General features: G+C 39.0%; 1 protein-coding gene across 1 annotated transcript in view; it reads left to right on the forward strand.

Moving 5' to 3' along the window:
• The window catches only part of pkdcca (protein kinase domain containing, cytoplasmic a), a 51,755-nt gene that overhangs the window by 11,991 nt on the left and 21,512 nt on the right, over positions 1-18,252 (forward strand). The window contains exons 3-4 of the mRNA XM_017690633.2: positions 9,602-9,724; positions 17,969-18,237. Coding sequence (XP_017546122.1) covers positions 9,602-9,724; positions 17,969-18,237 — 392 coding nt within the window. The remainder of the gene's footprint in view (positions 1-9,601; positions 9,725-17,968; positions 18,238-18,252) is intronic.

An 18,252-nucleotide genomic window follows, 5' to 3' on the forward strand; every position in this document is an offset into this window, starting at 1 on the left:
CAGTGTCTGATTTTGTTTGCTTAATTATATGTTTAAATATATGTTTAAAATGTTTAAAAAAGCAAAGAAATTCACCTTTTATGTCGACATATTTCCAGTGCAATAGTCAATTGACTCCCTTGGTTTGTGAGTGCAGGCTGTTCTAGAGCAGTATGTCCAAGCCAAGAACCATTTGGAAACCTTTAGTCTAACGACAGGCCAAGGACCGCACACACAAAAAGGAATTTGTTTTTAAAACAACGTTCTACCAGTTTATAAGTTAATCAAGCTGAAATAAAGCTTTTTTAAAAATGTGCAATTCATTTTCACATCTAATGTGCCAGCTTGTTGCCTGTCAGTGATGCAGAAGATTTCTTCAAATGATAAACAAAGAGGCGCTGAATCTGGCAGGGGTGTCTTCTAATGATTAAACCTGCTGGAATGCCTGAGTGAAAGTGCTTACTCTGTGCTCATCCGGGTGCAGTGCACTAAAGACAGCAGCTCCAGAGCTGCAAGAGGAAATGAGTGGAGCTCTCCTGAAGACAGGCCTCAATTTCCCAGTTACCACGCAGAGCTGCTTACCCTCCTAACCTGCTGTGCTCTGCACTCTGATTGTTTGGGTAGGCTCTGTGGCCACAGGGACAAGCTGAGGAGAACGCTGATATCTCTCTTACCATCTCACTCTCGGCTACATGCTCTTGCTTTCACACGCGCTTGCCTGCGCCTTCAAAGGTCCTTATTGTTCTTAATGGTTGAATTTCCGGCTTCAAATTCAGAAATAGTGGGAGACTGGGCATATTAGGTTTAGATGCTATCGTTTAGATGCTATCACCAGGTTAAAGCTATTTTTACTCAAGTTTATTAAGTGTTGCTTGCAGAGGTGGGCTGTGTTTGCTCAGTTCACTGTACTTAAGTGAAATTCAAACTTTTCTGAAGATTTTCAGATTATAATACTATTACTTATTCTCAAGAGATTACCAAAAGTTTGGGCCAGCTCAGAGAAGAATGCATTTATTTTTCCTGGATTTAAAATAATACTGAAGATATTCAGCATATGAAATAACACAGATGGAAATATTCAAAGACCAAAAAACTATTCAAATAACCTTAAAGCAGTTTTTCACACTGATATGAAATGGTTGATGGTTCATGGTTGATGGTTCTTTCGAGCAGCCATGAGGAGCCTCCTGAGATGCTTTTCCAGCAGGACTAAAGATATGCATATTGTTATTGTCGCAACAAAACCTTGTATCTCCGGTAACTTTATTGGAGAAGCCAAAAAAATGTTCTTAACTTTATTTTCAAGAATATTGGAACGCTACTGTTGCTCCATTCATCATACAGTTTTAACTCGTAAAGAGCAGCTTACATTTTGGAATTTTGACATTCAGACAGTGATTATATCATCGCTGTCCAGTGAAAAGCTTCTACATTTTTGTTGATTTTTAGTTTTCTACATCGTTTTAACACACCAACTGACCTTTATGTTGTGTAAAAATGTCAAAATGTTATAAAAATGCCAGGAGAAATGCTCTGAAATCACTTTCAATTGACTTTACAATCTCTTTACATTGACTTACATTGAAAGGTAGAGTGCTTTTCTCTCTTGTAAAGCCACTATTTTAGAGATGCTTGTTTTTCAATGGACAGCAACGATATGCCGAGACCTTGGTGTTGCTGAAAAAAACTTGTTTTCATTCATTGAATTTAAATTTAAAATGTTTTCATACATAGCCATCCACTGCTCTATTTATTTATTTATTTATTTTGAAACAAATGTCTCAAATTTTTATGCATTAGCCATTTGTGATAAGTATTTTGAAAAATGTATGTTCAGTTGTGTGTGTGTCCAAACTTTTGAGTGATGGTTCATTTGTGAGGAAAATTTAATTTTTCATTCAGTTCTATTTTACTCTCTCACATTGATTATGTTTATTTTTGTTTTGTTATATTGGTTTAGCACCTGGACTACTTTAGCATCATTCACTTTTATAGCATTATCATTTTATTTTAAGAAAGATCCCAAAACGAGAAAGTCTAACAAACGTCAGTTGCTGTGTTGATAGATGCCGACTGTTCCAATGCAGATCTATAAGTTACTCAGTACTTAAGTTGTTTTTTTGATCTGCTGCTTTTTTAGGCCCATTTTTATTTCTACTTGAGCCAATATTTCACTGCAGTAACAACACTTTCATCTGAATATGTGTTTAAGCTCCTATACATTTGGCCGTTTTGTTAAGGAGACATTCTTAAAATGTAAAATGTTTGTAATTAAATAATTGAGATGCATCGGGAGTCATTCAGAGCAGTTTGGTGTGAAATGCTTTGTTCTAGAGAAGCTTAGAGAGTCAAGAGTTGTTCACAGTAGTGATGTTAGGAACCAGACGTCAGAAGAGTTTAATGCCTCTAAAAGCCACATAATAGAAGGTTATTACATGAAATTGGCTACAAATATGCTGACTGATGTCTCAGACTTTATTTTCCAATAATTTTGAGTTTGGATTTTGCCCTAAAATGTATTTATTTAAATTCATGAATGTGGAGAGGTACATGCAGGATGTTAAACAGGTAAAATAGTGCCCAAAGAGGACTTTTTCACACCAGTTTATCTTTGTCAACATTATATATCAAACTCAGAAGACATATGAACGTCCACAGGTGTTTTTGGATAGTAAATAAAATCTAATTTGTGCTAGATGATGCAACCCCTAGTTCTTATCACCACCACTGTAAAGAAATCTGTAAGTTTCTACAATGAACCATTTCACACACTCTCAGAAATAGAGGTATGAAACTGTCTCTGGGGCAGCACCACTCTTGTCACTGGGGTGGGACCCTCAAGGGTACATCTTAGTGACTTAGGTCAGGGAACATAATTGTACCATAATGAAATTATATTTTCTAAGCTGTATTGACTCCACACTTCGTCTCTTCTCCAGGCTTTTTATTTAACTGCTTGGTTTACAAATATAAACTTTTCACCTGGAAAGACTTACTTCAGGTTCACAATTTGGACCTTAAAACTACTGTTGTACTTTTGAGGGAACATTTTCATTGTTTGTACCTTGATGAAGAAAAAATGTCCCTGCACAGAACCTTTATTTTTAATGGCGCATCAAACCACTCTGAATGACGTCTCAAAATGGGTGCAGTTCCCCTTTAAGAATCCTCAGAGTCATTTTAAAGATTTGCTGAAAGCAAATGCTCATATTGGAAAGTTTGGAAGCTCTGGCGTCCTTCTGCTCTAAGTTTTAATGCTTTTTTAATTGCTCTATTAAAAGCACAGCGAGTCTCAAAGATAGGCTTGATTCTCAATTTAGGGAAAACTGACTCAGAAGTTTTTCCAGGCATGTTCTGTCCAGATTCTGATGAAAATGACACAGCAGTTACACTCAATACAAGCCTGAAAATCACCACCCGTATGGGTCATGCATTCAGGATCGTGCTCCTCTTACTGAGCCTCTCTTGTTCTAGCGGACAGTCGCTCGTTCAGTGACCCTGAGCCGTGGACGCTTGGCTGCCATTGCCCTGTCCTGTTATGTGCCTGCACAAACACCACCATCTCCGTGACCGTTTTGATGCGCTGCCAGGGCACACTCGTTAAAAGAGCATGCATGCGCGTGTGCCGAGGCTGTCAGGCCCAGTGTATATTTACAAATTAATAACACCTCACACAGAAATGCTTTTGTGCAGACGCAGCAGCGTTGGCGCATGGACTGGAGTGGCTGTTGGGCTGCTGGGTAGAAGCTTGCAGATACGTGAGCATTCGTCTGCAGTGCCTTCTCTCATTTTAAATGTGGTTTAATGTGCATTAAATGAGCTTCTCTACATGATGTACTGAAATCTGTATAGCTTAGCATTAGAACTTAAAACTAGTTGTTGCCAGTGTAATGCAGTCATCTACAAAAGTTTGGGGACCCCAGGTAAAATTATGCATTTTGTGAAATTAAGAAAACCATCTTCTACAGAGAACATAGTTCTACACATTTTAATGCAAATTCACTGTTTATGTACTGAGTTTAGCATATTAAGAAAGAAATAAAACAGTGCAAAAGTTATGGCACATTTTATATTTTATGTATTATTTTTTCCAAGAAAATCAAGAAAACATGTAACTGGCCTGAGGTGTTCAGTCATTTGCATACAACTGCAGTATGCTGGGTTTGGCCAGTACATCTGGAACACTAAACAACTGCATGTATCATAAAAATATGACTAATTAGACCAATTATAGAACAAAACAACCAATATGTAGTAACTGCATTATTTACTTGCTTATTTACTTGTTATTTATTTTTTAATGAATTCATTTTGTTTGCAAATTAAGAAGTCTTTTTTTTCCAGTTTTCCGCTTCTTGTAAATATGGTGAAGGTTAAATGTGACAGATGTTTTGCTGCCGCATTTTGTCTTTTCCAGCTTTGCAAACGTCCACAACAAGTTTGAAAAAGCCCTTCAATATAAGGATGTCATTTTTGCCATATTAGCCACTCTTGCCTGTAAAATCTGAGTTATGAACAGAAGCCTAATTTGTGCTATTTTTGCAGAAGAATGACCTAAATTAACTGACCACCCTTTTTGGCCGAGCTCTGGATGACATTCAGGATGAAAATCCTACGTTCTTGATTCCGGCTGGACCGTGGAAGTGTCGTAATTCACCCCCACTCTGTACGCGTGGGATGCCATGACGCCTGCCATGATTCATGGGTTTTTCCTCCTCGCTTTCAGGAAAGAGATGTCTCAGAGGATTATGGGACCAAAATCTCTACATTAACAAAAACATCCAGCCCCATTGTACCTAAACAAAATACACATTAAGGCACACTGTAAGCACATCATTCATATAAAAAAGCACAGCAGGTACTAGATTTCTAGTATTTTCTTAAAAGATAAAGTGCCACAAAGCATTCTTTGTACTATAAAAGAACCACTTTTGGCTCTCTAAAGAACCATGTTTGAATAGAGATTCATGAGTGTGAAAAGCCTTTCAAAACAATTAACAGTTTAAAGGTTTGTCCTAGAAATTGTATGTTTTGTGGAAATTCTTTAAATTTTCTTTAAATTAAAACATTCTTCACACTTACACATCTCATTTGCAGAAATTGGTTCTCCAAAGAACTTTCCATTGAAAGGTTCTTCAGAGAAGCAAAAGTGGTTCTTCAATGGCATCTTTATTTTTTAAGAGTGTATACTGAGAGTGTAAATGAGAGTGCTGCATTTTTGAGGCCCACCTATAACATTAGGCCATTATTAATTTGTACATTTTGCAACCTCTCATTATTGTTAAACAGACTGTTTTTGTTACTGTGCTTTTAAGACTGATACACAGTTAGAAATAAAGGTTCTGTGTAGGTACATGTTCCATTAATCAAGGTAGAAGCAAAGTAAATGTTCCTTCAAAGGTACAACAGTGGTTTTAAGGTCCAATTTTGTACCTTAGTTTGTACCTTAGTTTTTTCTAGGATAATTATGTATTTGTGCCTTTCCATAATCTAATGTTTTAAAACAGAACAGTAAAATTAAAAGCCTGGAGATGAGACGGGGTGTGGAGTCAATACAACTTAGAAAATATAATTTCAGTGGATTACAATACCTTTATGTTCCCTGACTAAAGGTACTGAGATGTACCCTTGAGGGTGCCACCCCAGTGACGAGAGGGACACTGCCCCAGTGACAGTTTCAGACCTTTTTTTCTGAGAGTGTTTATGTAAATGACATCTGTTTGGACTGGTTTCCATGTATAGTGTCTGATTTAAAAGGCAGGGCTGAAACACTCCTTATGACTTCAGTGTGAGTGGGTGGGGCTAAACTGCTGTGGGCTGACCAGCTGGATAATTATAAATGCACTGCTTTTCATTACATGGTGAAAATAGCGAATTCAGAACAGGCTGTTTTCACAGCTTAGTTTCTGTATATGGGCTGTGAGGACTGGACTGGGGAGTGAACACGTTTTGAAACATGTTTATATTCTGCATCAAAGTCTTTTATTTCAAATAAGTGAGGTAAATTCAGTTTTCCATGATGTGGGCCCTTTGTAAGGGTGCATGCTTTTTTTCTTCTCCAGCTGTCCACACTCACTTTCCCCCATCTTTCTCAGAAATTAGTGAACTGCTGGAGGGAGAAACCTGCTTTTGTGCTTGGGAAACATCCTGAAAATAGCCAGTACTTTTACAATTACCTCACCAAGTAGATACCTAATGTGTTTATTTATTTATGTCCTACACATACATAAATACAAGCAGGCATGAATCTTATTTTATTTGCAATGTAGGCCATAAAAACTAAGCAGTCTCAGTTGTTTTTATGTTTTCTTTTGTTTTAGGGCTCAATTTCATCTTAACTGTTCCAACAGTGGTTTAATTAGTCCCTGTTACTGCATGTGTTTGTTTGTGTTAGAGGACTTTCTGTACAAAAAAATGTACATCAGTTTGTCTCATTACATGAACCCGAGATGTAGTCTGGTGATTTATTAACAGTTGAGTGGAGAAAAATGTATTTAAAAAAAAAAAAAAGAAAGAAAACTCTGCTTTAGAAAAATATTTTCTTACATTCTCCTCAAAGTGCAGCTGAAGCAATGCCAGCACTTTTACAGTCGTGGTCATGGAATGGTTGCGCTGTTGAATACCGGCCGAGTAGGGCTGGCAAGATGCAGTGAATCTGGTGGTAAACGACTCTACACAGGACAGGCAGGATAACCTGTGAAGCTTGGTCAGACGAAATGGCACCGCGTGGCTGAGCAGACAAACAGCGCTGCTTCATGCAGAGGAGTGTTATCTTGCTCTCAGAGCGCTCACTGCAGCCGAGGAGTCTACCACACACATTCAGTCACACGGTTGCTCATGTGGATTGAAGACAAACAAATAAACATGTGCACACACATGCACACACTCACACTCACTGCTGATAACTATCAACTGGGTCTAATCTCAGACAGAGTTCTGGCCTGGTCTGGGAACGCTCCCATTTGACTGCTAGTGGTAATCTGAGATCAGATTGAGCCCTTTTTCTGCTTGTTCATCATGTCAGGTTTTCTTTCTAGCATCTCACAATAAATCATAAATCAAACTGTATACATACACTTTGATATGTGCCATAACTTTTATACAGGCTATGTTTTATCTGTTATTTATCGTCCCAATATGTTAAATTTAGCAAATAAATGATATTTGTGCATTAATAGTGTGTTCTCTGTAAAGGATGTGTTAACTTATTTTCACTTAGGGAATTAATAAAACATCATTTCATCAGGGGTGGCCAAGATTTTGCATATGATTGTATCAAAGATGATGTGATTTTACTGCCTCATTTAAAAGTAACTGGTAGCCACATCTAGGGGCATTTCATCCGTTATGGGCAATGGGGTGCCACTCTACCAAAAAAAAAAAAAAGACAAACATGTGAAATATACTTATATACTTACAGTTTTGCTTTGATGTATGTCTGTAAAACTGTCTGGAGGTTTGAAACATTCTATGTTGTCAGCAGCTTGAAGTGGTTGCAGTGGTCTCTGTCTGCTTTGTGCATTCCTAGCTCTCCATTAGATCCAAAGCTCTGACGTTAGCCAGTCAGCAGTGTAGAAAAACACTGGCTCAGGGAGATGGAGAAAACGACCTTGAGCAATTGAATGATTGCTGACAAAAACATTGCTTTAAAAAGTTTGGCCACATTTTCTCTTGCTGAAAACTGTGGCGTCAGGTTTAGTAAACATAGTTTAACATTGTTTGCTAATATAGCTGGTAGCTTTTTATTAGTTTTTCATTTGAAATCCATTTGAGAAAACTAATGTTGAAAAAATAAATGTTAAATGGGCAGAAATCATGTTTAAATAGGACAAAGCTTGGTTTTGTGAGTATTCCCAAAAAGTTTATGTTTTATATATATGTTGCATGTACATTACTTGTTTATGTATTGTGTTATAAACTTTCACCTCTGTGGCTAAAGGCATGTCAATTGGCTAGATTTCCATTGCGTTGCTTTGGAGATCTCATATATTTTAGTGGTCTTGTTGAATGTTGTACTGATTGTGATGAAGTTCCATTGTTCTTGTATAGTTTAACTCTTAAGTTTAATGAATTGCTTGACTGTCCAGCTGTTTTTGTATTTTGTTTTTTTTTGTGTGCACGTCATGTAATGTAACACTCACAGTGTAGCAGGCTTAACATTGTCCATAAAAGAGAAATATTAATGCTCAAATAGCTTTAGTGTCCTGCGCCCCTGAGGGAAATGGATGGATGGATAGCTTTAGTGTGCATCATTAAAATGGAGGAAGTTGCATAAATAACAGTTACACAGTCCACCCCCCCTCCAACCCAACCCCATGACTACACCATGACACTGGTCAAATAAACAGCTGGTACTTAACATTAAAGTACTCCAATGGTTGCTGGAAAAGTGCGTGCTTCAAAAATAATGTGTGTTGATTTTTCTCTCTCAGTACCAGGGGCTTGGTGCTGTTGCAAAGGCACTCCGTCAACATCTGCCCAGAGTTCCTCTTAGCCCACATGGCTGGCATGGACAGAGTCATCTATAACGTTTTACCTCATGCTAAAAATGTACCAGGCGCACCCAAACTGTGGCTACTGTGTAGTCCCAATGTATGTGTGCTTTCACTAAGCAACGCTAAGATGCATGGCTTTGGCATTGGACATTTTTAGCATCCGTGCCATTGTATCCACTGCAAACAAGGCATTGTTAAGCATTGTTAGAAAGTGTGAGTGATCGATCCGCATTTAGAGAAGAATTGCTCCTGAAATAGATGTTTACATTCTATTTGCAGGTGTCAGTGTGTCTGCAGGCAGAATATCGTGGATTAGCATGCCTTGTGGAAGAGTATAGATTTACATGTGTGTTCTCTCCTAAAATAAAGAGGGACACAAACACATACAAAGGAGAGTGTTTTCAGCCCTTCACTTCATAAGCATTCTAATGTAATAGAGAACTCTGTGCTCTAATAGGCTTTGGAGGGTTTGATTGCAGCTTAGGTGAACAAACAAAAAAATAGAAGGGAGAGAGAAGAATGGCCTCGTCCTTGGGCCTGATCCGCTAATGTACGCGGTCAGCTTTTCCCCTTTGTTGCAGGAGACTCTGGCGGTGGTAAGAGCCGGTCACGCTGCCATAGGTTGTTTTCCTTTCAGATGAAATTTCATGCTGTTTAATTTTAACTAGCTTCTTTGGCTCAAATTAGCTTAAGAAAATGTTTCTGTAAGCAAAGCGCCAAATGTAGCAGTGAGCATGCCTCAGCAGTATTGGGGGAAAGAGACCCTGGGCGAATCTGGATATATTTCCAGAAACCCACGCACTCCATTCATTTAAAGCCATACAATCAGATTTCCTAATTAGAATTCCGTGCATTGGATGAGTGGCTTGTACCGTACTGTACTTTTTTTTTTTTTTTTGTTAAAGTGGTAGACAGGCGCTGATTCTAAAGCCATGTAGATTTACTCTTATCTTTAACCTGATACTGTGCTTTCCTTGCCTGCCCTTAGTAACGCACGCAAATCTACCCCGTCTGAGTCAAAACAGTGAAATTCTACACAGTGCTGTTATCTACCCAGTTGGAGCAGTGATTGATTGCCTAATCTCTCTCTCTCTCTCTTTCCCTCTCTCTCTCTTTCTTTCCCGCAGCTATATGGCTACTGCTACCAGGACAGCAATGATATTAAGGACACAGTGACTGCCATCACGGAGCTGGGCAGCCCTCTGGAGATGATCCAGTTGCTGCAGACGCCCTGGGAGGAGAGATTCAGGGTGAGTCAGCGACAGCAGCCACCATATCACACATTCCATCAACAGTCTGTCTGCTGCTGGAGGAAGAGTGGGAGGGGCTTCGGGGAACTGCATATACTGTACATGAAAGCAATTATGAGCACGTGTAATAGGCTCATCTGTAAAGGTGGCCAAGGTGTTTGTAGACAAACAAACTGGACACTGATATGGACTTCCTCTCTTTTTTCTGGAAAAGAGAAAAGATCTGGTTCAAGTTGAGTGATTTACTGGGAAATTCCAGCAATTTTTCAAGATTTCTACATAATTTTACATAATCAGAGATTTAACATTTTTAACATGTAACTTAACAACTCTTTACAGTGGTGATGATAGGAAGCAGGGGTCGCAATGTCAACTACTCAAATATAGCCATTTTATTTATGATCCAAACCACCAGTGAGTTTCTATGTGTAATGTTGATGATGGTAAAATAGTCAGAAAAATAGGAATTGTTTTTGCCCTGTAACACCCTTCATGTACATATTTGCCATACACGGATTAAAGTAGTATATTCAAGTATAGCCATTTCATGTAATATCTTTCGGTCAGGAGTGTTTAGAGCCATTGGACTCTTCAGGTGTGTGGTTTCTGTCACCACCACTGTGAACAATTCAGTCTCCCTAAGTTTATCTATAACAGAGCATTTCACACCAAAACACTCTAAATGTCTTCACTTGCATCTTAATTTATTTATATCTATTCTATATTGTTATTCTATATTGTTTTATATATAATAATATATATTTTTAAATTCCAGTTTAACCTTCTTATGAATTAACCTTCTAAATGCATGGATGTTTAGCCAACCACTTGGGTCATTGGCAACTAGCATTTGTATCTAACACAAATTGATCTATAAGCATTCATAACAGTATTAAAAGTATTATGCAATATTGCTGTATTACAGTACTGCTACTTAGACAAAAAGGTAAACCCACAGTCAAGTAAATAATGACTAAAATAAGTAAAGTTAGCCTAGCAAGCTGACTAAACGTATCAGGTCAAAAACAACTTAAGTTCTGAGTAAACTGCAGTTTTTTCGATGGTATTGTTGTGTTTTTGAGATCCTTGTTTGAAAATGAGAGAGGAACAGCAACAACAGAAAACCAGGTCCATTTCTAAACCAACACAAAAATCTGAAATCAAAATCTAAATAAATCTAAATAGCTAAAATGGCACTTTCTGTCCAACTTGCTCAGTCTGGAGGAAGTTGGTGAAGTGCCTGGGTAATGTCCAGCTCTCAGCACTCTCTCTGCTTCCTGTTTCTCCTGACGAGCATAGCTGACCCAACTAATCTCTATCAGCACTGCCACCCATGCTAATTATTTCCTATTATTTCCTGAGACTGTAGCAGGTCTTCCTCAGGGAGGCAGAAATGTCCCCAAGACATAAAATCACATCCAAAGAGAAGAGCACACTGAAGACACTGGACCTTTGAGTTACATGATTTAAATTTGACAGTATCATGAATAAATGTCAGTCAGTGGCACATGAAAAAAACTTTCACTTCTTTTGGTAAGAGTTGTGTTGCCATGTCAAGTTTCATTTATGTGCTGTCCCTTGCTGCATTTAATGCTGAATCAAGTCAAAGCAACGTTGGTTTTATCTCTATTATAGAGTAGCGCTTTAATGTTAAGCAATAGGTTTCTGATGATAAGGGTTAATGTTTCAAATATGAATCTCTGCCAGTAATTACTAATGCTTTAGAGTAATTTTTGTATTGGAAGCTTCGCCAAAAAAGAAAAAAAAGTTTAGATATGCAAATGAGATATTATCTACTTAAATATACAAATACTTGCATATTATTAAAAGCCAGAATTCTAGTCTTTAAATGATCACACTGTTTTATTGTTTAATCATAAAACACAATGTGCTGTTACTTAGATGTTTTGGTAACACTTTACTGTAGCATACATGACACCCACATAAGCTTGATATAAATATACATGCTTTTTATAAATGCTTATTCCAATAGGCATCATCTGTCATAAAGGCTGCTTTAGCTAACTTTGATCAAAATTGGCAAATGTAACATTTATAGCTATTCTATGTCAGATGTCATGACAAGCTTATGTAAGTGTCATGTAGCCTTGTGAGCCGTGTACTACAATTAAGTGTTACCAATGTTTTTCAGGTCATTTTATAATAGAGAATTGAACATAAATTCAGCTCTGAGCAGGAAATGAGGAAAACTGATCAAATGACATTTTGTTGCTTTTCTAAGTGAAAATAAATGAACACATCCTCAACAGAGAACACACTGCTGCACATTTTAATGCACAATTACTGTTTATTTGCTGAATTTTAAAATAATATATATATTTGCAAAGAAAAACACAAAATGTGGCAAGTGTAAAGCTTATAGCACCTTTACTATATTGTATGTGTTCCCAATATGTTAAACCGAAATAACTAAATGTAGTGCAAAAAAATTTGCAAAATACTGCCATATTTACATGTAAGTAAATATGTTAATTTGTTTTCAAGTAGAGAATCAACCCAACATCATTTGACCTGGGGTGCTTTAACTTTTGCATATGACTGTACATAGATTTGTAGGTGCTCTCTGGTGTACGGAGCGCTCCCACACGCTGGGCAGCGGTGGAAGCCGATTTCCATGCTGTATTGCGGAGCGCGCCACACTCATCTGTGTGTCATCACAGCAGTGCACAACTCAACGGAGCAATTCATAACTGAGCTCGCGCGGACTCGTCATCCCTTCAACACTCTGATTGCTTTTCAAGTTCGAGAAAGGCTTTGCATTACCAATTCCAATTTCCCTCAAATGAAGGACTGCACTAGGACCTTTTGAGCCACCTCACCACAGACTTCAGTGTTCTGGGAGGCACGTTTGCCAAGTTAACTTTCTAGTTCGATTTCCTGACATCTCAGCAATAGCAAATGAATCCTGCGCCCAGAACAACGAAGACTTTTTGAGAGAATTAATGTAAAATAAATTCCACATTTGACATGTGGCTGTGGAAAAGCTGGTGTGAATTATGTAATTTGTCATGGGCTCTTAAAAACTTGCTCCTCTTTTCCTTTTTTAAATGTTCTCTCTCTATTTTCTATCTTTTATAGCTGTTTCAACTGCAGGAAACATTGTAAGGTTTTAATTAAATGACTTAAATGTCTTGTAAACACAGTCAGAAATTTCAGAAGAACAAAACTAAGCATGCCAAAGTTGCAATTGTATGCAAAAATGTGTACAACCCCAATTCCAATGATTTCTGGATGTTGTATAAAACATAAATGAAAACAGAATACTATGATTTGCAAATCCTTTTCAACCTATGTTCAATTGAATACACCACAAAAACAAGATATTTAATGTTCAAACGGATAAACTTTATTGTTTTTTGCAAATATTCACTTATTTTGAATTTCATGCCTGCAACACGTTCCAAAGAAGTTCAAAAAACACATTTTTGGAACATTCCACAGGTGAAAAGGTTAATTGGAAACAGATGAGTGTCATGATTGGGTATAAAGGGAGCAAGGATGGGGCAAGGTTCACCACTTTGTGAAGAACTGCGTGAGCAAATAGTCCAACAGTTTAAGAGCAACGTTTCTCAAGGAATTTAGGGATTTCATCATCTACAGTCCATAATGTCATCAAAAGATTCAGAGAATCTGGAGAAATCTCTGCAAGTAAGCGGCAAGGCACAAAACTAACACTGAATGCCCGTGACCTTTGATCCCTCAGGCGGCACTGCATTAAAATCATTCTGTAATGGATATTACCACATGGGCTCAGGAACACTTCAGAAAACCATTGCCAGTGAACACAGTTCGTCGCTCCATCTACAAGTGCAAGTTAAAACTCTGCCATGCAAAGCAAAAGCCATATATCAACAACACCCAGAAACACCGCCGGCTTCTCTGGGCCCGAGCTCATCTGAGATGGACTGACGCAAAGTGGAAAAGTGTCCTGTGGTCTGACGAGTCCACATTTCAGATTGTTTTTGGAAATCATGGACGTCGTGTCCTCCGGGCCAAAGAGGAAAAGGACTGTCCGGATTGTTATCAGCGCAAAGCTCAAAAGCCAGCATCTCTGATGGTATGGGGGTGTGTTAGTGCCCATGGCATGGGGAACTTGCACATCTGTGAAGTCACCATTAATGCTGAAAGGTACATACAGGTTTTGGAGCAACATATGCTGCCATCCAAGCAACGTCTTTTTCAGGGACGTCAGTGCTTATTTCAGCACGTGTTACAACAGCGTGGCTTCGTAGTAAAAGAGTGCGGGTGCTAGACCGGCCTGCCTGCAGTCCAGACCTGTCTCCCACTGAAAATGTGTGGCGCATTATGAAGCGCAAAATACGACAACAGAGACCCCGGACTGTTGAGCAACTGAAGTTGTACGTCAAGCAAGAATGGGAAAGAATTCCACCTATAAAGCTTCAACAATTAGTGTCCTCAGTTCCCAAACGCTTATTGAGTGTTAAAAGGAAAGGCGATGTAACACAGTGGTAAACATTGCCCTGTCCCAACTTCTTTGCAACGTGTTGCAGGCATCAAATTTAAAATGAGTGAATATTTGCAAAAAATAATAAAGTTTATCAGTTTGAACATTAAATATCTTGTCTTTGTAGTGTATTCAATTTAATATAGGTTGAAAAGTATTTGCAAATCATCGTATTCTGTTTTTATTTATGTTTTACACAACGTCCCAACTTCATTAGAATTGGGGATGTACACCTCCAGTCAAATTCCACTAAAACATGGCACATTGTATATTATATTTTAAAGGCCCAGCAAGAGTTGCATACAGCTATGAATGAAAATGGAAAACAGGGCTTGGAGAGGTGACATCTTGTGTTTTATTTTTTCCCCTCAATATGCTAAAATCAGCACATAGACAGCAACTATGCACTATATTTATGTAAAAGTGTGTTCTCTGTAGAGGATTTGATAGCTTATTATAAATCAGTAAATCAACAAGTTTCAGTTGTGTCAGTTTACCAGGCCTCTCAAACTGTAACGGTTGGGACCGAGGAGGCAGACGCATGTGCTGAGGTAAGCAACCTTAATTAAGGGCAAATCCAGGGTCATAGTTACAACAGTCCAGGGTCAAACATCCAACATGGAGAGCAGGAGGGACAGACATGTTGAAATGAACACTGAATCAAACACCAAACACCATGAGCATACAATACATCCAACAGTTCAGACAGTTCAAACAATTCAAACATTTCAGACAAAGACCAATCAAAACAAAGGGCAAACACAGGGCTTAAATACAACAGGGCCAACAAGGGATCACAAGGCACAGGTGGAAACACAGTTGGGAACAATCAGGGGTGGAGTCACTAAACAAGGGGGCTGGACTATAAAACCAAAACAAAGAACACGCAGTCTAAAACACAACACGAACACATGGACAGGACTGGGAGGGGCCAATCATGACACAAACCTTTGCATATCGCTGCTGTCAGAAACAAAACCTCGTATCTCCAAAATAGTAACTTTATGGGAGAAGGGAGAAACATACTTTACTTTTAATGTAAGTCAGTGGAACTTTAGCGTCCAAGGCATTGAGGCAGGATGCAAGTGCGAGTTGCTTTTATTGACACACAATGCAGAGTGTCAATAAAACATCAGGGCATAGGTGAGTGGGACAGACAAATCCAGTACAAGGTAAAACAAAGCAAATGAGAACTAAACAAGGAAACAATACCAACCACAAGGGGAACCACACAACAGGATATAAAGACATGCAGCACTAGGAAATCAAGAAAAAGGCAAACAGAAAGAGCAGGACAAAGAGTGTTACAGGGAATGTTACAGAGATGTTACAAGAACCAGACTTTTTGTCCAAGTAATTTTGGGCCAATGACCATTTACACACTATGTAAAGGGAAACATGTATTTTCAATTTAAGTCAAAAGCAGACATGCATATGCATATAAGCTCTGAATACAATACAGTGGCACAACAAACAGCAGTATTATAAGCTCACAATATGATATGCTAGTTTTATGTTGCATCTTAAAGGTGTTGTATGCATTTACATACATATAATTGATTGTGACTTTAAATTTCCCAAATTCCTGACTGATTCAGCTCCCAGGTGAAGCCTCAGCCTAGAAACCAGTCTCATTTATATAACCTGTACATTTTCCATTCCTTCTAGTCTGGAATGCTCTGTCCAGCCATGTACGTGTTGAACAAAAGAGGAACTGGCAAGGCGGACGAGAAAAACGCTACAGTGAGCGCTTCAGCAAGATTTGAATTGCATATGAGGCACTAATAGGCTCTGGGGAGGCTGATGAAACTGCTGACTACCAAACGGCTCATTTAGATCCAGATCCATTTCCTCTGCACGCTGACGAAGGCTTTCATAGCCAGACCTGCTTGGCCATGTGCCCTAAACACCAGCCAGAGATTCACGAGCACGCACTGTCTTGTCACCAAATCAAACCAGACAGGTGAAGATGTAGATTTGTGTGCATTGGTTTCTACATCTGTATGGTTACATTGAGAACACATGCATACGTCTACTCATTGTATGTGTATGTGTTTACTTTAGGGAACCTGTGAATGGTCCTGCTGTAGCATCGCTCATAAAAAAGTTTTAGCCTTATATTTTATTTTCCAGAGTTTAGGTGGAAGAAAATTTCATTACATTAGGCCTGAGGCCTCTTATTCAGGTAACTGTATTGAAAATACAACACAGGGTGGGTTAGTATTGTTTTTATTTAAAACAACAACAACAATAATAATAATAATAATAACACGGAAGGAACTGTGCAAACAAACAAGCAAGAACAGTGGCAGTGTGTGAGTTGAAGCTTAATCTTGGAGTGCTTTCAGTATAAATTGGGATTGTAGTATGTTGTCATCTTTAATTTAGCCACATAACTGTAGCTAATCTAGTAATAAATAATGGGATTTTGAATGTCACAGACTTCACTATCTGAGGCCGCTTAGCTCAGCTTGCCCTCTTCTCTGGTGTGTTTTTGAACAGCCTGTTACATCTGATTGTATGATGTCTGAAACTTGAAGCTGTGGTCTGCAGATGCACTGTAGGTCGCTTTTTAGGCATCATATCTGCCTGCTGCACTGAGCGCACTCAGCCAACGTTGCTGAACAGCCACATTTGTACAATAATCTCTGTTCAATACAAGAAATATGATATTAATGTAGGAATCACACCACCCAACATGTTTCAAAGCTCAGTTATGCTCTTATGTGGGAATACTTATATCTTCCTTTGGTATGCGTGACATAAATCAATTAGTGTCAAGTTTTTAAGCATGTGGTAAACTAGCTTTTACTCTTTTAGGGTTACTGTGTTTTACTCTTTTAGGGTTACTATCACCAGGCAGTGCATTGCAGCATCTTACTTTACAACATTATTTATTCTCCTATTGTTTCTGCAATGTTTTTTTCTATTGTCAGCAACAACAGAAGACTGGGAAAGTTAAATTTTCATCTCCAGGAATTTAATTGGACAACTGTGCTTTTCAAGAATCTCAGAAAATTAAAATGTGATGAAAACTATCCTGTTCAATTTGTCTATTTCTGATTTTGGCTGCCTTTTTCCTTTTTCAGGTGTACCAAACCAGTGCACAATTACAAAAAACCCTTGCTTGAATAAAATAAAACCACACACACTCACAGCACACACAGTCCACTGGGCAGATTCTGACCTTTCCCAGTGGCTCCTAATCCTGAGTACATTAAAAACAGCTTTTGTGTGGCGTGAAAGGCAGGCGCAGTGTTCCCTCCTCCCTCTCCTTCCCAATGCTTTTGTTCGTCCTTCTTTTCAGCGCTCCGCTGGAAGTGGGGATTTGGCTGTGGCCTGCGTGCCAGGTCTCTTCTTCAACACCAGCGGCCTTCTGCTATCCCCAGACTGACCCCTAACACCCTCATACACAATAAGAGCACTAATTCCCAAGGCACTCACACATAGGCGCACACACATTGAAGTGGTGCTTTGAGAGATTAAGTGGTGATTGTAGTGCTGAGGCAGTTGCTCCCAGACGCCCACAATCATGCACATGCACACTGAGTGGCTTAGGCCTTTGGGATTAGCCACTAACCAAAAACTTCTGAGATTTGCTGTGTCCTGAAGCTGCGTCCAGCACAAATCAATGCACAGAGTAACGTCTGAGAGTGTGAGTCAGGATTAGCATGCTAATTCAGACTCACATTCTTGCTGGCACTCTAATTCAGAGTCATCTTCTCAAACAGTCTTTTTGCTCTGGTTCTGTCCTGCAGATCTGTCTGAGTCTGATGCGGCTGCTGCACTATCTGACCCATTCTCCGCTGGGCTCTCTCACCTTGTTGGACTTCAGGCCCAGGCAGTTTGTGCTGGTGGACGGAGAGCTGAAGGTGACGGACCTGGACGATGCCAGTGTGGAGGAGACACCCTGCTCCTCCTCCTCAGATTGCCTGCTGGAGTTCCCTGCCCGCAACTTCACACTCCAGTGCAGCAATGGGCACTGCCAGGGCATCAACGAGAAGAGGAACTTGTACAATGCCTACAGGTGAACATGGGACAT

The sequence above is a fragment of the Pygocentrus nattereri genome, chromosome 5 (assembly GCF_015220715.1).
Source record: "Pygocentrus nattereri isolate fPygNat1 chromosome 5, fPygNat1.pri, whole genome shotgun sequence".
NCBI lineage: Eukaryota > Metazoa > Chordata > Actinopteri > Characiformes > Serrasalmidae > Pygocentrus > Pygocentrus nattereri.